The sequence below is a fragment of the Mustela nigripes genome, chromosome 13 (genome assembly GCF_022355385.1).
Source record: "Mustela nigripes isolate SB6536 chromosome 13, MUSNIG.SB6536, whole genome shotgun sequence".
NCBI classification, from domain to species: domain Eukaryota; kingdom Metazoa; phylum Chordata; class Mammalia; order Carnivora; family Mustelidae; genus Mustela; species Mustela nigripes.
In genome coordinates, this window is record NC_081569.1 from 99,551,480 (window position 1) to 99,572,685 (window position 21,206).

General features: G+C 36.8%; 1 protein-coding gene across 2 annotated transcripts in view; it reads left to right on the plus strand.

The window, feature by feature from the left end:
- The first annotated feature begins 659 nt into the window (after positions 1-659).
- Positions 660-21,206, plus strand: part of PSMC6 (proteasome 26S subunit, ATPase 6) — a 22,187-nt gene continuing 1,640 nt past the window's right edge. The window contains exons 1-13 of one of the 2 annotated variants that reach the window (XM_059373213.1): positions 660-794; positions 1,790-1,869; positions 1,966-2,005; positions 2,252-2,304; positions 4,474-4,541; positions 5,162-5,276; positions 7,983-8,070; positions 9,868-9,929; positions 10,017-10,140; positions 10,492-10,553; positions 12,563-12,683; positions 13,028-13,108; positions 17,061-17,132. In XM_059373213.1, coding sequence (XP_059229196.1) covers positions 668-794; positions 1,790-1,869; positions 1,966-2,005; positions 2,252-2,304; positions 4,474-4,541; positions 5,162-5,276; positions 7,983-8,070; positions 9,868-9,929; positions 10,017-10,140; positions 10,492-10,553; positions 12,563-12,683; positions 13,028-13,108; positions 17,061-17,132 — 1,093 coding nt within the window. In that variant the 5' untranslated portion in view covers positions 660-667. The remainder of the gene's footprint in view (positions 795-1,789; positions 1,870-1,965; positions 2,006-2,251; positions 2,305-4,473; positions 4,542-5,161; positions 5,277-7,982; positions 8,071-9,867; positions 9,930-10,016; positions 10,141-10,491; positions 10,554-12,562; positions 12,684-13,027; positions 13,109-17,060; positions 17,133-21,206) is intronic. The other variant, XM_059373214.1, reaches the window with a different exon arrangement.

The following is a 21,206-nucleotide window of genomic DNA, read 5'->3' on the forward strand; positions in this document are numbered from 1 at the left end:
GAAATGAGCCAAGCTCTTTTTCACCTCAACATCTTCGCACTTGCTCTTTCCTCTGTCTAGAAGGTTTTTCTTCACTTTGTTGCTTGGCTGGCTCCTTTGTCAGATGCCCTTCTAAATAGGTTCTCCTTACCTTACTCTATAACATCACCATGTTTTATCTCCATTACAGTATTACACTCTGAAATTATTTTTTAATCTCCCCACCAGATCATATCCTTAGTACCTCACTCACTGAATAAGTGAATAAAATAGCCTACTCCCGTTCCTGAAGGTCCTTGATAACACTATGTTATACCGATAGGCTGTGTTATCCCGATAGTTCACTGGAACTATTTAGAGAGACTGCGCATTGCCTACTTCACTGCCATGTCAGTTTATCACAAAGTCAGCCGTGGTTTCTCGGGACAGCGGTGATTTAACAATATCGAGACCTCTCTGGGGACGACAGGGACAACAGCCCTCTGCTCTACCAAGTATGACCTGCAGGGGACGGTGTAGGTGGAGGCCTCCTTCGGTGCACTACGGCGCCCTAGATGAAAGGAGACACAGAGGGGGAAGAGTGGAGTGCAGAGGCGGAGCCAACCGGAAGGGGCGGGGCCGTCCACGAATCCGCGCCCCTTGGGAGGCTTTCCTCCCTCGCCCCGCCCCTTCCCCCGCCCGGGCGGCCATGGCCATTCCCGGCATCCCCTATGAGCGACGGCTTCTCATCATGGCGGACCCTAGAGATAAGGCGCTTCAGGACTACCGTAAGAAGCTACTGGAGCACAAGGAGATCGACGGCCGTCTCAAGGAGTGTGAGTGCACCTTTTTTCCCACAGAGTCCTATGCCTGGACATGCTTCTGTCTCTAACAAAGCAGAGGCCCTTGGGCGAGCCCGGCAGCCGAGCCCCAGGGATAGGGAGGCCTCGGTCCAGGGACAAGGCGCTTTGTCATCCGGCCCTGAGCTTGGGAAACACCACCTCTTCGGGCGTAGAAATGGCCCAGTCTGGTCCAGGTGACAGAGAGAACATCCCCAGATCGGAGATGGAAGTGGAAGAGGACTGGAGGAGGAGTGAGGAAGAAGTGGGCCAGGGATGTTTGCCAGACTGGGGTGCAAAGAGGGCGGCATAGTGAGTGCCGGGACCCAGAGAGGAGAGGAGACTTGGGTCAAGGAAGCTCAAGCAAGAGATGAGACTCGAGGTGCTGGCTTGTTATTGCGGTGGAGAGCCAGAGCGGAGCTTGAGAGAGGAGTCCATCGGTGGATCATAATAACCTTCGTCGTCTTTCCTCCTATTTTGAGTTGTACTCCACCAGGCATACAAGTTTCTCTCACCTCCTGAACTAAAAGGGCGCTTACATTTTTTCGTAGTGCACCTTCACTGAACAACCTGAGTGGTTTGATTTAATGGAGAAAGAACCACCTAATTCTGTAGATCACTGCTCTTGTTGACCTTATTTAGGGTGGAAAGCCATAGAGTAATAATACATGCGGGTAGCTGAAGAGGTGAGGAAGGGTCTCTTTTTTATCATTCGGATTTGTAGTCTCAAAGAGTGTCAATATCTGTTATTAATGTGCTTGAACAAGTATTGCCAATCAAGAAAATAAAAATTAGGTGCTTTTCCTGTAACATTTCACTTTTAAGCATGTCCCCTACAAGCGGATTATTTCTTCTTTGTGGTTTCATACAGTGGATATAAAATATATGTAAAGTAAAAGAGACCGAAATAAACTTAAGTAAAGTGATGCTTAGTGACTTAAACTCACTAAGATTATTGTTTAATTAAAAATGTTCAAATTATATTATTTCAGTAAGGGAACAATTAAAAGAACTTACCAAGCAGTATGAAAAATCTGAAAATGATCTGAAGGCCTTACAAAGTGTTGGGCAGGTAGGTAATGGAGTTTGGGGTATAGGGAGTGTTGGCAATTTGGTTTTTAGTTATTGGCAAAAAATAATGCTTTTTTTTTTTTTTTTCATTTCCCAGATTGTGGGTGAAGTACTTAAGCAACTAACTGAGGAAAAATGTAAGTGGATGGACTGTTAACTAGTAAAGGAAAAAAAGAGTGGATTCCCCTTCCTCCCACCATGAACTTTTGAAATGCTTATTAGTTTAATGATAATAATGAAGGTAGATGATATTCTTGGATAGACTGAGTTTTCTTTCACTTACTATCTTCTTGGAGGACAGAAATAAACCATCAATGTGGATATATATATATTTATTTTTCACTTTCTATGTTTCAATTTGTTCTTTCATTTTCTTCCTCTAGTCATTGTTAAAGCTACAAATGGACCAAGATATGTTGTGGGTTGTCGTCGACAGGTAACACTCTATCTCTGTACAATGCTTTATAATTGGTAAAAGTGCTTTCATATATGTTATTTCATTCTTGAGGTAAGCAGGTCAAGCATTATACTCATAACTCCTAAAGGTGATTTGTTCAGGTATAACACAAAACTTGAACTCAAACCATGGGCATTGACCTGGTATTCTCTATTTTCTGTACTTTTATCACATTGCTTTAGTAAGCTCTACATATTTAGAAATCTAAGATTTTAGAACTGGAAAATATCTCAGATCATTTTATTTTATTGTCTTTTTTGAAGAGACTTAGACCTTATCAATTACTTATGTTTTATATTTAAACATTCAGAAATGTTACTCAAAGACTTTTCTGTACCTGAGTTGATTTTGTATGAGTTCATTTAGATGAGGATAGGCAAATTGAAATAACTGTAGATTTCATTTTGCTGTCATAAAAAATGTCAACAAATGGCTTTAAGTAATTTTAGGAGGCTCAAAGTCAGTTCATGTACTAGCCTATTCTTCGGGAAGTATCCTTAGAACTTTCTTATAGATTCATTGGAAGAACTTTTTCTGAGTGTTTGTCATATCCTGGGTTCATGTTTGAAAACATTGATACAACATGGCCTTGGAGTGGAATTTAACCCAGGGACTAAATCTTATCCTAGTATTTTGCCTAGCATATAAGTGGGAAGACATTTTCTAAATCAAAATATTAAATGTCTAGCCTGACAAAGGAGTTCTGTGTCCTTTACAGGGCCTTCTGGATTCCAAAAGTTGGTATTTCTAAGGTACTTCATAATTGTATGAGAGCAAGAGAGTATTTGAAAAATGGAAAAGATAAGAAAAGCTAGGGTATATATTTTCTATACATGAAAATGTTGAAATAGCTTTACATTGATTTTTGTGTAGCTCTTTTCAAGTACTTCACATATTAGCAATTTTTTAAAGTTTAATCCATTATATTAAAGCTAGTATTTTTGCTTATCTCCACTTCATTTTCATTGGCACTAAATCCTAAATTTACAAAATCCTGTAAAAACTAGTAATTTGTATGATTCTGAAATTGTATTGGCAAGTAGTTTTTTAAACTCTCAAAAATAACTTAATTTTAGAAAAGTAACATCTTGAATATGAGGTGAATCTATTGGTTAGATTCTTACTCTATCCAAGTAAGTTACCCTGCCTAAATTTGCCAGTAAGTTGTTCAGTATGATTCAGTCTAATATATAATGTATTTAGCATAATATATGACACGTAGCAAAAAGCATGACTGATGATTGCTGGGTTTTTTTTTAGTTTTGGTTTTAGTATTTTATATTTTATTTTTTTAGGATTTTATTTATTTATTTGACAAAGAGAGAGATCACAAGTAGGTACAGAGGCAGGCAAAGAGAGAGGGGGAAGCAGGCTGTCTGCTGAGCAGAGAGCCCAATGCGTGGCTCGATCCCAAGACCCTGAGATGATGACCTGAGCTGAAGGCAGAGGCTTAACCCACTGAGCCACTCAGGCACCCCCTTTTTAGCATTTTAATAAAAACCTCTAAGGGGATACAGAATGAGTGCATTTCTCCCTTATTTCCTGTAGTCAAGTAACATGTTCTTCCCCAAAGTTACAGTTTTTAAAGTATATCTAAAGGGCATATTACCAAAGTAACACTGTACACCTTAAACTTAACATGATGTTATGTGCCAAATTGATTTAATAAAAAATAAATAAAAAGACTTTAAAAGAAAAATAAATAAAAGGCATACCTTTAAAATGCTTCCCTTTCCTTCCCCCAAAATGTTCACTTAGAGATTTCTGTATAAATACTTTGGTACTAATTGCCAGTCATTATATTATAGTGCCTAAATCAAAATAATGAGCAAAACTGTATCAAATAGTGAGCCTTTGAAAGTAAAATACTAATACTCATTTCTTTCTTTAAAAATAAGGCCTTTTCCACCACAAACTTTATATATTGGTGATTTTACATTTCATACTGAGTTGCATAGTGGGCATTCTTTTGAGGGAAATGACTTTGAATTAATTACCTTTATAAGCCTTTCTGTTGGCATGTGTTTATAATCTGATATTAGTGTTCTCTCTGAAGAATGAAAATGATTATTTGGCTTCTAAATATTATGCTCTTGTTAAAGTATTTCCCCTTTTAAGTGTTATATAAACTTTGTTTTGTAAAATTAGCTTGACAAAAGTAAGCTGAAGCCAGGAACAAGAGTTGCTTTGGATATGACTACACTAACAATCATGAGGTAGGTTTATTAGTCTATTTATTTTACTTTTATTTTCATAGAGGGAAGATTTTAGCCAAAATACGTGCTTCTTGGAGGTTTGGGGGATGGGGTAACTGAGTGATGGGTATTAAGGAGGACATGTGTGGCCATGAGCACTGGGTGGTATATGCAGCGAATGATTTGTTGAACACTTCATCAAAAACTAATGATGTACTGTATGCTGGCTAATTAAAATTAATAATTAATAAAAACACAAAATATATGCTGCTTTTTTAAAGGATTTTATTTATTTGAGAGAGAGAATGGGGGGGATGGTGAGGGCCCAGGGAGAGGGAGAAGCAGACTCCCTGCTGAGCAGGGAGGCCGAAGTAGGGCTTGATCTCAGGACTCAGATGTGACCTGAGCCAAAGGCAGGTGCTTAACTGACTGAGGCACTCAGGTGCCCCCCACCAAATATATGCTTCTTGAAATCAATGAGTATCTTGCCATTTTTTCCCTTTTACTAATTTCTAATTAATGTAAATACATTTTTATGAGATCATCTGAAGATGCTTACATAAGCAAGTCGTTTATACTCTGTCTATAGGCTGAGAGAAAATACATCTTATAAAAGAAAAATACATATCTTGTCATTATAGATATTTGCCAAGAGAGGTGGATCCATTGGTCTACAACATGTCTCATGAGGACCCTGGGAATGTTTCTTATTCTGAAATTGGAGGACTATCAGAACAGATTCGGGAATTAAGAGAGGTTGGTAGTATATGCTTTGTGCTCTGATCTTAATAATAAATAGTACTGGTTTTAAGATACCCAAAGGGAAAAAGAGAATGAAAGATTACTTTGTCCAAATAGTAATTACTAAATATTATACATTTAATGTTCTCATTGAGAGATAAATAGCACTGAATTTCTAGCTATGAAAATTATAGGTATTGTTAATTTGGAGATAACTTGGTGTTGGAAAAACCCTGCTCTTTTTGTGACAAAAAGGAAAAGAAAAAGCTAATAATTGATAAAAATCTAATGCCCATGCCATTTGTGATTTTGGTTATAGGTTACTGGAGTCAGAGCTCTTTTGGGTCATGCGTAATATAGTTTTTCCTATAACCTTTTAATGTTAGCTTCCCGTCCTTAAAGTAAGTCACCTGTACCTTAACATTTTTTTTAAGATTTAAAAAAAATTTTTTTTAAGTAATTTCCACATCCAGTGTGGAACTCAAATTCACAACCCCAAGACTAAGAGTCGCATGCTGCATGGACTAAGCCAGCCAGGTGCCCCTGAACCTTAAATATTTTATTTGATAAATAAAATAATATTTGCTGCCAATTAAGAAAAATACTGGCTTAAACATTTTAAACTCTTAGGTGAAGAATCAAATGAGAATTTCTTTGCTTTCCTTGGTTCATAACACAGATGGCTTTTTAACAATTTTTTTTTTTTTAGGGTTTTTTTTTTAAATTTTTTTGAGCGAGAGAGAGAGCGCACAAGCAGAGGGGAGAGGCAGAGAGAGAGAGGGAGAAGCAGACTCCCCACTGAGGAGGGAACCTTATCCCAGGCTCGATCCCAGGAGCTGGAGATTATAACCTGAGCCAGAGGCAGACAGTTAACCATCTGAGCCACCCAGATGTCCCAACCATTCTCTTTAAAGCAGATTTAAAGCATTTTCTTATTGGTTTCATCCTAATAGAGGATGGAAATATTTAGGAATGGATGAGAACAGTTATTATGGCTTATATCATCTGATTTAAGCACCAAGCCAGTAATTTTCAGACATTAGCATATTAAGTTTTCCAGAACTCTTATTAAAGATATAGATTCCTAGGCCCTCTGCATGATTTTGATGCAGTAGATTTGGGGTCAGGACATAGAAGTTAGCATTTAAACAAGCATTCCAGGTGATTATGGAACCAAATTGTGTTTTGTTTTGTTTTTTTTAAGATTTTATTTATTTATTTGACAGACAGAGACCACAAGTAGAGTAGGCAGAGAGGCAGGTGGAGAGAGAGGGGGAAGCAGGCTGTCTGCTAAGCAGAGAGCCTGATGCGGGGCTCAATCCCAGGACCCCGAGATCATGACCCAAGCCGAAGGCAGAGGCCCAACCCACTGAGCCACTCAGGCACCCCCAAATAGTTTTTGACAGTAGTTAAGGAAGCACTAGCATCATTACAAGTAAAAGTCTATTCTTTTTTTTTTTTAAGATTTTATTTATTTATTTGACAGACAGAGGTCACAAGTAGGAAGAGAGTCAGGCAGAAAGAGAGGAGGAAAGAGGAGGAAGCAGGCTCCTGGCTGAGCAGGGAGCCCAATGCGGGACTTGATCCTAGCACCTGGGATCATGACCTGAGTCGAAGGCAGAGGCTTAACCCACTGAGCCACCCAGGCGCCCCGTAAAAGTCTATTCTTACTTTGTAGTTAATGAAAGGGCAGCAGAAGAAGAACGAGTGCTTCATGAAGCTGTGAGATCTTGTCTACAGTGATTTGCTGTATCAGCCATAGCAGAAAGTCTCTGTCTCTCTTACTTTACACACACACACACCCAAACCCACAAAACATGCACATGTAATACTCTTTCTATCTGCAGACACTAAGAATATTGATTTCTTATACTTTTTGTTTATTTTAATCACACCTTATACTTTTTGTTTATTTTAATGACAGAACTGTTCAATAGAAGCTCATTTCTCAAAGTTACTGATACTAAAAAGAGTTAAATTTGGGTAGTCAAACCTTCAATTTTTCTATTCTCCAGCTTTCTTTGCTTGAATCAATCTTAGTAGGAGATTGAGAGCAGAATATATGGTTCTTTTTTTTTTTTTTTTAAAGTTTATTTTTCTTTCATAATCTACTGTGGGCTTGAACTCACAACTCCAAGATTGAGAGTCACCTGCTGTACCAACTGAGCCAGCCAGGTGCCCTGAAATATGATTCTTTTAAGGCTGCTCCAACAAAATGAAAATTTTATATGCCTTTTCTCCTAATGGCAGTTCTAACTTACTCACTTCCCCCATTTTATAATTATTTTGTGTTGTCCCAAATGCAAAATAATATAGACCATTTTTGTTTTTTCTTTTTTGCTTTTTTGTTTGTAGTGTGGTTTTTCATTGAGGCATAATTTACATTCAGTAAAATGCACAGATAATAAATGTACAATTCACATATGTCTTGACAAATTATATGCTTATGTAACCATCACTTCATTCAAGTGTATAGTTAGTTAAAATAGCTACAGACTTTTAAATTAGTTTTTACCTAATTAAAAAAAATCTTAAATCTACCTGAAGAATAACCTCTAATATAAATGGCTTTATATTATATGTATTATATATATAGCATGGAATTCTAGATCTATTATGAATTATAACATGTATATCTAACTATGCTGATACTACACTTAACGTATTTTAAAGTTTATCAAAATCTTTACCGACATTTTAAACAGTCAACTTCTTTTCTAGGTGATAGAATTGCCTCTTACAAACCCAGAATTATTCCAGCGTGTAGGAATAATACCTCCAAAAGGCTGTTTGTTATATGGACCACCAGGTTAGTGTTGAATTATGTCTGACATACTAATAAATGAATGAAGGAATGTTTTGAAAAAGTAAGGTGAAAATTTAATGTGGGCTATTCCAGCCTCCACTCTCTTCAGAGTAAGAAAGGAATACATGATGTCTGTCTGCTATTCTCTCAGGTATGCTTAGTCCTCTTTGCTTCATAGGATGTGCATCTTAACATGCTGTATGATTCTGGTGCATTGGTCCTGTGTGGTTCACAGACCTCTGGCTCTGGCCGTTCCTGAGACACTTTCAGGGAGTCTGCAAGGTCAGACCTTACTTTGATAATACTTAGGATGTTAGTTACCATTTTCACTCTGTTGACTTCTGATGGTGCAAAAGCAGTATGGGTAAAACTGCTCATGCTATAGCACGAGTCTGTTACGTCAGTGGCATGAAATGGTACAAGTAGTCATCGTGTTATTGACTGTTCATACTTGCAGTATTTTAAAAAAAAAATTTGAGTTTCACTTTTAGATGTTCTTGTTGAAGCTGTAAAAATTATTTTTATTAAGTCCTGATTTTTGAATAACGTTTTATATTCTATGTGATGAGATGGAAAATACATGTAAAATACTTCTCTTTCATCCTGAATAGGATAGTTATCTCTAAGAGAAGCACTTGTACCTTGAGTTGTCAGCTGAAATTAGCTGCTTTTCATAGGATATTATTTTTACTTGAAAACATAATTTATAGACATTCTGTCATTGTCAGACGGGTTTTTGATTATTCAGATTGATTAGTCTTACCCGGCAAACATTTTTTCAAAAATCAATGTAGTTAGCCTATTATGTTAAAAACAACTGACACCATTTGTAGTCAGTGATACAATTTGAGCTTTCAAGTGAAAATTAGGTTTTCAAAACTTATATCTGACAGCTTTTAAAAATTGTTTTGGAGAGAAAGTGCGCATGTGTAGTGAGTGGGAGGAAGGGCAGAAGGGAGGGAGAAAGAGAATCTTTTTTTTTTTTTTTTTTTTTTTTAAAGATTTTATTTATTTATTTGACAGAGAGAGACCACAAGTAGGCAGAGAGGCAGGCAGAGAGAGAGAGGAGGAAGCAGGCTCCCTGCTGAGCAGAGAGCCCGATGCGGGACTCGATCCCAGGACCCTGAGATCATGACCTGAGCCGAAGGCAGCGGCGTAACCCACTGAGCCACCCAGGCGCCCGAGAAAGAGAATCTTAAGCAGGCTTCACACTCAGCAGGGAACCTGACACTGGGCTCCAGCTCACAACCCTTAGATCATGACCTGAGCTGAAATCAAGAGTTGGACCTTAACCAACTGAGCAAGGCACCCCCATCTGAGAACTTTCTGATGTTAATACTTTAAAGATGAGATTGGTAATATTAATAAATGTGGCTTTTAAATATTATATAATGAAAAATGCCAACATTTGGAAGATGAACCAGTAGTTTTCCAAATAACCAATAGTTGATGTTATAATATCATGCATAGGTAAAAGATGCATTCATGACACAGGAGAGACCAGTGGATTATAATGTAACAGACTTCTGTAGTGTCTGTAAATTGGGTTTGATATATTTTTGAAGGTACGTATTCAGCATGTTTAGAATTACAAGGGATATTTTGAATAAAATTTAAAATTTTAATACTGAAAGTTGAAATGCTTTAGAATTTTAAATGGGAAAAAAAAGAATTTTAAGTGGAAAGTCTCTCTAGGATTTAGCTTTCATTTATAAAATTTACTGGCTGGAGGATAACATAAAAGGCTTTTGAAAATTTGTTTTGCTTTCCATCTAATTAGGACTTCTTTTGTCATTTTAGGCACAGGAAAAACACTCTTGGCACGAGCTGTTGCTAGCCAGCTGGATTGCAATTTCTTAAAGGTAAAGGGAAGATTCTTTTTGTAGCTGTTGAAATTAAATTTTATTTGAACTGTCTTATATTTACCTTAATGTTTTTCCTTTAATCAGGTTGTATCTAGTTCTATTGTAGACAAGTACATTGGTGAAAGTGCTCGTTTGATCAGAGAAATGTTTAATTATGCCAGGGATCATCAACCATGCATTATTTTTATGGATGAAATAGATGCCATTGGTAAGAATAACACCTTTTAAAGTTTATTTTGAACTTTTTTGGAAAGTGTTAAGAAATTTCTTAAAAATCTAAAGGAACCCCCCCTTCATCTCTAACTGCAAATTGTGTGAAATAGAAAAATGAATTGAAGGTTACTTTAAAAAAAATTCTTAAGAAAGTTTAACCAGTTTTAATTTGACTGACAAAATAAGAAATGGCATATCAAAATCAACTCTAACTTCATCATTATAATTCTTACTATTTAATTTTTATTTTAATGTTTTTAACTCCAGATACTGTTATTCTGTAATCTTAAATGATGGTTGTAGAGGAAAAGAGTAACGCATTTGAGTTTCCATATCATTATTTTAGGTGGTCGTCGGTTTTCTGAGGGTACTTCAGCTGATAGAGAGATTCAGAGAACTTTGATGGAGGTAATATTTGGTAAAGAGGGTTTAAAAAGAAGCCACTGTGTATTAAATGAAAACACTGAATATTTGAAGGTCAAAATGTGGACACTGGTTTACATGAAGAACACACTTAAGGGTGCTGTGTGGCTCAGTTGGGTGAGCGTCCAACTCTTGATTTCAGCTCAAGTCATGATTTCAGGATTATGGGATCAAGGCATAAGTTGGGCTCTGTGCTCAGCGGGGAGTCTGCTTGAGATTCTTTCCCTCTGCCCTTCCCCATGCTCACATGCTTTCTCTCAAATAAATGAATAAGTCTTTAAAAAAAAACACACTTAAGTATAAAATTTGAAAATATTGTCAGGAATAAACACATTTCTGTACCACAATCTCTAGTAAGAAAATGTCTGTTGGAAAGTAATAGGAGTAGTTATAAAATTCTATATGATATATAGGTATACTACTCCATGTATTTTGAGCACACCAGCCATTCAGATATTTAAATTGTATATTCTTCTGATCACATTCTGTGAACATGGTTTTGCACTTGTTTCATTAAAACATTTTATAAGTGGGGCGCCTGGGTGGCTCAGTGGTTAAGCCTCTGCCTTCAGCTCAGGTCATGATCCCAGGGTCCTGGGATCGAGTTCTGTATCGGGCTCTCTGCTCAGCAGGGAAGCCTGCTTCCCCCTCTCTCCCTACCTGCCTCTCTGCCTACTTGTGATCTCTGTCTGTCAAATAAATAAATAAATAAAATCTTAAAAAAAAAAAAACATTTTATAAGTTACCAACATACTAAAACTAGTGACAGTAAGTGATTTATAATTATGAATGAAGCTGCTCTAAAAATCGCTAACACTTTTCCTGCGAATAAGAAGAAACTAAATTAGTTCTGATAATTGAAGAAGATGGATGTTGAATATTAGAATGTACATAAAGCGTTTCCCCACTCCAAATTCTATGAAAGTGATGGCAAGATCCCAAACATACTTTTCATCTTCTACAAAGCTAGGTAGCGTAAGTAATAGTGTCAAATTCCATCTCAGTAGGGGTAGTTGAAAAGGACTTTTCATAAAATATAATGATCTGCTGAGAGTATATACAGCATTTTCAAATTCTATACTCCTGGAAACCTTAAATTGAGGTATTTTGAAACAACGGATGCTAGTTTTGTTGTTGTTGTTTTTAAAGATTTTATTGTTTGTCAGAGAAAGAGAGGGAAAGAGTACAAGCAGGGGGAGCAGCAGGCAGAGAAGCAGACTCCCCACAGAGCAAGGAGTCCAGTGCGGGACTTGATCCTAGGACCCTGGGATCATGACCTTAGTCAAAGGCCCATGCTTAACCGGCTGAGTCACCCAGGCAGCCCACACTGATGATAGTTTTATACACATAACTGATACGTTGTTAGCTCTCAGATATATTGGAAAAGAGATAGACATATTGCTAAGCTAGGTATGTTTTAAAGAGTTTGTTGAATGCAATTAGGTTTTTAAATATTCAAGAAAACTTTAGTAATTGAAGGAAATATGCTTAGTGTTTCAGTATTTCTTTGTGTAGTGGAATTTGAAAAGATATGTAATAGATTTATTATCAGATTTGTGGAAATGTCATTGTATCTGGTTTTCTGAATGTAAATTTTATGTTTGGCATACCATAGTACTGTATATATTAGATTTTATTAGTAATGTTTTTAAAAGTAGCTATGAAAAAAAATTTGAACATTGGAAATCAGATCCAAATAGTTTAATTTTATAACACTTGACTAGATGGAAACCTTCCAATTTATTAAAACTTTTTGATATCTATAACAAGGTACATAGTTCAGTAATGTATCTTGGACTTCCAAGGTTGAAAAACCTCTACCTTTATATTAGAGAAGGAAGAGATAGTCCATCAAATGGTCATTCTGGAGATGGCATGCTCTCTGTAGACAGTATATTTTTATAGTATTAGAAATATAGAAGTTGTATACTCTCTATTTTTTAATGGGATTTTTGTAAAAATCTGTCAATGATTTTTATTTATAAATATATTAGTTACTGAATCAAATGGATGGATTTGATACTCTACATAGAGTTAAAATGATCATGGCTACAAACAGACCAGATACACTGGATCCTGCTTTGCTTCGTCCTGGAAGATTAGACAGAAAAATACGTGAGTTGAAGTTCTTCACCTGCTGTGTATTTTCTTAGTCTGTGTCCACTTCTCTTTCCCTGTCTCTTCCTTACCCCCTACTTTGTTTAAAATCAAAAAACCTGGGCGCCTGGGTGGCTCAGTGGGTTAAAGCCTCTGCCTTTGGCTCAGGTCATGATCCCAGGGTCCTGGGATGGAGTCCCGCATCGGGCTCTCTGCTCAGCAAGGAGCCTGCCTCCTCCTCTCTCTCTGCCTGCCTCTCTACTTGTGATCTCTGTCTGTCAAATAAATAAATAAAATGTTTAAAAACAAAACAAAACCAAAACCTGGCTGCAAAAGAATTTCTTAAAATTTTTTATTTTCAGATATTGACTTACCAAATGAACAAGCAAGATTAGACATATTGAAAATCCATGCAGGTCCCATTACAAAGCATGGTGAAATAGGTAAGGAAATAACCATTTTATGTATATTTACATTTCATAAATGAAGCAGAATGCTAATAGATATCACTGATAGTCTACCAAATCTGGTTTCAAATTCAGCAAACATGGAGATCTTAAATTAGCTTATATTTATTGAGTATCTTTTGTACGTAAGGAATTGTTTCAAGTGCTGGGGATATAGCAATGAACAAAACAGACAAATGCCTGCCTTACAGAACTTACATTCTTGTCAGAAAAGACAGACAAGGCCAGTAAAATGTTTAGTATATTAGATGGTGATATGTGCTATGGAAAAAAATAAAGCAAGAAAAGAGAAATAGATAATGCCAGGAGCCAGAATGAATGGATACATTTTTAAATGGAGGTGAGGTACGGGGAGCAGAAGGAAGACTTACCAAGAAGATAATTTTTAAGCAGTGACCTGAAAAGGTGAAGAAACTAGGTGTAGATAATTTGGGGGACAATGATACAGAGGGAATAGCAAGAGAAAGACTTTGAAGTAGGTGTATGGCTGGAACATTCCAGGAGTAGCAAAGATGCCAAAGTGTGTATGGCAGAGTAAATGGGACAGTGGTAGCAAGAGAAATCATTGAAGTGATGGGAATCAGATTGTATATAGCCATATTGAGGTCAGTATGTAGGAACTTCTGCTTTTATTTTTTTATTTTTGTCATTGAAGGATTGTGAGCAGAGCAATGATAAAGTCTTGCCTTTTGTTATTTTTAACTTTGTAGTGTCGAAAATTTTAAATGCATACAGATTGAGATAAGAGTATAACAAACTTCTAACCCTAGGTTACTCATCCCCTACCCAGCTTTAATAATTATTAACTCTTGGCCAATCTTGTTTCAAATGTAATCTCTTTCACCTCTTATCTTCCTTCTGGATTTCTAAAAAGCAAATCCCAGGCATTGTATTTTTTCATCTATAAATATTTTGAAACTGATGTTAAATAAGATCATTCTGGTTGCATCTAGGGGGCGAGGATAGAAACGAGGATTAGTTAGGATATTTTAATAATCCAGACATAAGATGGTGGTGTGGTGCAAGGCAGTACTAGAGTCTTAAAATAATGAGATTCTGGACATATTTTGAAAATAGAGGTGACAGGGCTTGCTAATGAATCAGATGTGGGGTTTGAGCTAAAGCGAAGAACCACGGAAGACTTAGATTTTTGAGTCATGGTTGTCATCGATTACAGTGGGGGAAGACTGGAAAGATTTGGTTTTAAACAGAGAATAAGGAGTTTGATTTTGAATATATTAAAGCTAAGATGTCAATTCAATACCAAGTAAAGATGTTGATTAGTTAATCTATATGCATCAATAATTTATTTGGGGGGGTCTATGCTGGTGATGTAATTATGGATAATAATAGCATAAAAATTTTTTTAAAGTCTTAAGATTAGGGTTGCCTGGATGGCTCAGCTGGTTACCCAGCTGCCTTCAGCTCAGGTCTTGATTCCATGGTCCTGGGATGGAGTCCCGCATCAGGCTCCCTGCTCATTGGGGAGCCTGCTTCTCCTTTCTCCGCTCTCTGTTCTTCCTGCTTGTGTGCATGCTCTCTCTGTCAAATAAATAAAATCGTTAAAAAAAAATAAAATCTTGAGATTAGATGAGATTTCCGAGAAAGTAAATATGGATAGAGAAGAGGTTCAGCAAGTGAGCTGGGATAATTCCAATATTAAGAAGTTGAGATGAACAATCAGAGACTGAGAAGGTATAGTCACACAGTGGGGAATTAAACCAGGAGCTGGTGATGTCCTAGAAGGTAAATGAAGGAATTATTACAAAGAGGGGGTAATTCCCTGTTAGATGCTGACAGTGGGTCAGATAAAAAGACTTATGAGAATGGACCTTTGAATTTGCTGTGTGGAAATTATTGGTAGCCTTATCAAAGCATTTTCTTCATAGCAGTAAGAGTAAGAGCCTACCTCAGATGGGTTTCAAGGAGATTGTAGGGAGAGGCTTTGAGTTCAAACATTTTTTCAAGGAGTTTGCAGCAAAGGGAGAAGAGAAAAAAACTAGCTATAGTGGAAATGGAGATAAAGATTTGGAGGAGCTTTCTTTAAGGTGGAAGAATTTATAACTTTTTTTAATGCTAATGTGAGTGATCTAGAAGAGAGAGAGAAATTGGTGATGCACTTTCCTTGAAGAAAGGTTGGCCTTGTATATGAGCATGGACTTTGCATTTATGAGAATAGGAGGAAAGGCAGAATAAATAGTTGCTAATGATGACAGTATCTCATATATGGCAAAAACTTGTAGAATTTTTCTTCTGAATACGTTTATTTTCTCAGTGAAGTAGGAAGCAAGTTCAGAGTGAAGATGGGGAATTATTGTTAGACATTTGAGGACAGGGGAGAAATGATAAAATCGTTATCTCCAGAAGTGAGAGAGTCAGTCTAGGATAGAGGTCAGCAAACGATTGCTGTAGGCCAAATTCTATCTGCTTTCTGTTTTTGTAAGTAATGTTTTATTTTAACAGCCATTGCAAGGTGTTTATATATTGTCTGTGACTGGTTTCCCACTACAAGAGCAGAAAGTAATAGTTTTGACAGAGACCAAATGGCCTGCCTAAAATATTTACTGTTCAGCCCATTAGAGAAAATTTGCTGACTCCTTGACTATGGGTCATTATACTGTTCTAGTATAATTGCCAGGCAGCTTTACAAACCCTTAGAGGCTAATGGTCCAAAAATGATTAAAATTGTTGGTTATTGCCTCTCACTAATTTCCTCATTGCTTATATGAAAATAGTTTTGAGCTGGAAAGACTAGGCTAAGCTAGGGATGCCAATTTGTAGATTTTTTCCAATACTGAGTTCTTGCTAGATACCAAATACTTTGCTAACCTTGGGAATCCCTGCTGTCAGGATGCTTACATGAACTTGAATGAAAATTAATGAATGAGTATCTGTCTAATTTCAAATACAGATTGACATACTGCAGATGGCTTGACAAAGGTGTCTCATCAGAATTACACTGTAGTAGCCCATGCTGTCTCTTATTTCTCTCCTTATTCTATATCAAGTCCATAACTGCTATTCCAAACCAATAGCTCTTTATTTCAGTTCTGTCATGTGGATAAAAAAGTCATATAACCATTACTGTTAACATAGATCTGGTACCTCACCACTTGGAGCTTGCATAGGAACCAGAAAAGCTAGCCATTTAAAATAGTTGTTTGCATAAACAATGAATCTTGAAACACTAACAAAAAAAAAAAAAATTAAATTAAGAAAAATAATTGTTGGGGTGCCTGGGTGGCACAGTAGGTAAAAGCCTCTGCCTTCAGCTCAGGTTATGATCCTGGGGTCCTGGGATCGAGCCCCACATCCGGCTCTCTGCTCAGCAGGGAGACTACTTCTCTTCCTCTCTCTCTGCCTGCCTCTCTGCCTACTTGTGATCTCTGTCTGTCAAATAAATAAAATCTTTAAAAAAAAGAAAAAAAATAATTGTTTAAAATATATGATTAAAATATGAAAAATATTTCTGATCAGTTTTGGTGTATTTTAGATTAATGCATTAAATTTCATTTTGGTTAATAGCTGGTTCTGAATATTCTAGGTTTATTCAAATCAAAGATTTGGTTACAGTTTTTATGAGTCATGGCTTCACAGATAACTCAAGTTCACATATCCATAACTGTTTCAATACATAGAAACAGGTTAAGATGCTTTCAGGTATTGATGGTATTTCTTGGTTTTAAAGTTTCAGAAGTTAAGTATTTCTGTTTAGTACTGGCTTAACAAAAGCATGGTTTTGGTTGTTAATATTATGGAGAACTTGCTCAATATTATGGAGGAATGTTAACAGATAGATACCCAGCTGATCAAATTCAGAGCAAGCTCTGCAGTTAAGTTTTCCATATGGGCATAAATCAAGAAAAGATCTATTTATTTATATATTTATTTGATTTATTTCTAATTTTTAGTATTTTTTCCTAAACAGATTATGAAGCAATTGTGAAGCTTTCAGATGGCTTTAATGGCGCAGACCTGAGAAATGTTTGTACTGAAGCAGGTATGAGTTCAAAGTGCAGTGATTTTGATTTGTTTAGTTTGCTAAAAATGTGTTTGGGTTTATTCAGTAGCAGAGCCTGGGCTTTGCAAGGGTATGGGTGTTTGGATTTCTGAGAATTGATTCCAAGAAGCAGGAGAGAACAGGCAAGTGAGTTGGAAAGAAGCAAAGCTATAATAAGGGTGCACTACTGAGGTAGATGCTGTAGACGGGGGGATTTGATTTGGTGAGACCTCAGAGAAACTGAATGTCTTCCAGGATTACTTGGCTGAAGTATGGAGACTGGAGCATTTATTTACCAGCTCTCATCCCCCATGAGAATTTGCCCTTGGGGATGTTAACTCCTTTATACTTACGGATGCCTTAGAGCAGAATGTGGAAAGACCTGCAGGTGATAGCATGCTAGCCCCCTGAAGTAAGTCTGGGACTGTACAGAACACTCTGCCACACCTCTGGCTGAAATCAGACTGGGCCAGCACCAGAAGTAATCTGCAAAATGGATAACATGTTTTCTCATACTAGTCCGTTAATAATCTTTGCAAGATTGATTTATGAATTTTCTGATCATGTAACTTGTATAAAATATAATTTTTTTTTTTAAGATTTTATTTACTTATTTGAAAAAGAGAGAGAGAGAGAACAGGCAGGGGAAGGGCAGAGGGAGAGGCGGGCTGAGAAAGGAGACTGACCTGGGGTTTGATCCCAAGACCCTGCGATCATGACCTGAGCCGAAGACAGACATTTAACCTACTGAGCCATCCAGGCACCTCAGATGTTACTGTTTTTTAATATATTTTCTCTGTGGATTGTGTGATTCTATTTTTATTTTATTTCTGGTACCAGGTGGCTTTAAAACCATAGATTCCTTTAGTCTTTGACTTCCATACAGAATCTTAGAATTAAAAAAATTAGGGGTGCCTGTGTGGCTCATTTGGTTAAGTGACTGACTCTTGAGCTTAGCTCAGGTCCTGATCTCAAGGTTGTGAATTTATTATTGTAATAATTAAAAAATAATTTTTGCAGTAGTTTTTATAGTTACTGACTGTCATACGTTGTGGGTGAATAGTTTTTAAGTATACAGATGAGATTTCCTCTTGTTTTTATATACCTATAGCCTTATTTTAACATTTCTTATAAATTAGTGTTTATTTTATTTTTTTCAGTGTTCCAAGATTCATTGTTTATGCACCACATGCAGTGCTCCATGTAATATGCGCCCTCCTTAATACCTACCACCAGGTTCACCCATCCTCCCACCCCCTTCCCCTCTAATAGATTAGTGTTTAAAGGTGTTGCTCAGACAGGCTTCTCTGTAAGAGTATCTTCCTGGGTATACTGTGACTGAGTATCTGGATCAAAAATCTGCAGGTCTAGGAACTCCCTCCATACACATCAGAGTAAATCAGAATCACAAAGACTAGTCTAGGGGCACCTGGGTGGCTCGGCGGGTTCAAGCCTCTGCCTTCAGCTCAGATCATGATCCTACAGTCCTGGGATCGAGCCCCACATAGGGCTCTCTGCTCAGCAAGGAGCCTGCTTCCTCCTCTCTCTCTGCCTGCCTCTCCTGCCTTACTTGTGATCTCTGTCAAATAAATAAATAAAATCTTTGAACAAAGACTAGTATACAGAAAATGTTGTTTGGTAAACTTGCATGTGGCTTTAACTACTTGGAATAACTTAGGACATTCTCTTTCCAAAATCTATACTGGACCAAATTATTATTAGAGTACTGTTTTGGTAAATTGGAATCCAAACCGAAGCAATGTCATAATCCTAAAGGTTGATATCATCAGATTATGATACTTGCTTTTTTCACTTTTTCAGTTTTATTTATTTATTTGTATTATTTTTTAAAGATTTTATTCATTTGAGAGAGAGAGCGAGAGGGAGAGAGACAGAGCACAAGGAAGGGGAGGAAGCAAAGGCAGATGGAGAAAGAGAAGCCCACTCCCTACTGAGCTGGGAGTCCAACATGGGGCTTGATTCCCAGGATCTGAAGATGTGACCTGAGCCGAAGGCAGATGCTTAACCATCTGAACCAGACGCCCCTTTTTTCAGTTTTATTGAGAAGTAATTAACATATATGACCTCATAAGTCTGTGTACAGCATGATGCTTTGATTTACATATAATGTGTAATGATTACCACAAGAGCTCAGCTAACATTTATCTTCTCATAGAGATAGAATTAGAAAAAAGGAAAAATAGTTCCTCTTTATAATAAGAACTCTTAAGATTTACGGTTTTTCCTATATATCATATAGCAATATTAGCAGTAGTCATGTTGTACATTATATCCCTGGTACTTATTTATAACTAGAAGTTTATATCTCACATATTTTTTAAAAAGTTGTTTTTATGGGGTGCCTGGCTGGCTCAGTAGGTAGAGCATGGCAACTTTTTGTCTCTAAATTGTGAGTTCAAGTCCCATGTTGCGTGTTGAGCTTACACTTAACCCCCCCAAATATATATATAATTATATATAATAATATATATAATAAACATATTATATATAAATAAAAGAATGGTATTTCTAGTAAAGAGCTGTAACTTCTGTGTGGATTATAATTTTAGCTTTCTAAATTGCCTGGGACGTTCATATTTGTAGACACTGAAATTCTTTGTTTTTCTTTTTATTAGACTTCAAGCCTTTTTTGCTGACATATCTTTCTATAATTGAAAATAAACTTGATTCAGTTATAGTTGTCTTTTCCATTCAAATCCTAACATTATTGTCCTTTTTAGATTAGAATGTATCTCAGATTCAATCATTCATTAAACAATGATTTAGAAATAGTCTATGCACAGAGTTTGGAAAAATAACTTTCCTACTTTAGTTGTGGCCTTCAAAATAGGTTTTGTAACTTTACTATTAAAAGACTAGAAATTTCTATTTACCTGATTTCTGAGTACAACATAGAGTGACTATTTCAAAGATGAATACAACATAGAGTGACTATTTCAAAATTTCTGTTTCTTTTTTTTTTTTTTTTTTTTTTTTTTTTTGACACAGAGAGATCACAAGTAGGCAGAGAGGCAAGGCAGGCAGAGAGAGAGAGGAGGAAGCAGGCTCCCTGCTGAGCAGAGAGCCCGATGCGGGACTCGATCCCAGGACCCTGAGATCATGACCTGAGCCGAAGGCAGCGGCCTAACCCACTGAGCCACCCAGGCGCCCAAAATTTCTGTTTCTTAATAGAAATTTTTTTTTTTAAAGATTTTATTTATTTATTTACAGACAGAGATCACAAGTAGGCAGAGAGGCAGGCAGATAGAGAGGATGGGAAGCAGGCTCCCTGCTGAGCAGAGAGCCCGATGTGGATGGAGCTCGATCCCAGGACCTGGGATCATGACCTGATCCGAAGGCAGAGGCTTAACCCCACCACATTCTTAATAGAAATTTTAAGAGGAAAGATAGAAAGTAACCTTTGAAATTTTCTATTCCACTGATGGTAAGTGAAAGTCAATATAAGCAGATCTTCAACGAAAATATTAGTAGGATTCATTTAATTAGCAGATAATGAAAACTTACTAGCTTTAGCTTATCATGAAATTAGGATTGTCACAAAATCTTGAGCCCATATCCATGATATACCTAATGTTTTAGAATACACACACACACACACACACACACACACAACTTCAGTCCTTTGTCAAGTAGTATTTGCCAAGTAAATTGTCAATAGCTTGAGTTTTCCAAGTTTGTGATACTTGAATATCAAAGTCATAGAAAAATACCAGTTTGTACATTAGTCATATAAGAATATCAGTTTGTAGATAAATAAGGTAAATTTTAATATGTGAATAGTGGCATTGGTTTTTGATACAAAGCCCAGTGTTGACTTTCTTTAATTCCTATAATTCCTATTCTCTAAGCTTTTGACTTTTATTTTTATTTATTTATTTTTTTAAAGATTTTATTTATTTATTTGACAGAGAGAAATTACAAGTACACTGAGAGGCAGGCAGAGAGAGAGAGAGAAGGAAGCAGGCTCCCCGCTGAGCAGAGAGCCCGATGCGGGACTCTATCCCAGGACCCTGAGATCATGACCTGAGCCAAAGGCAGCGGCTTAACCCACTA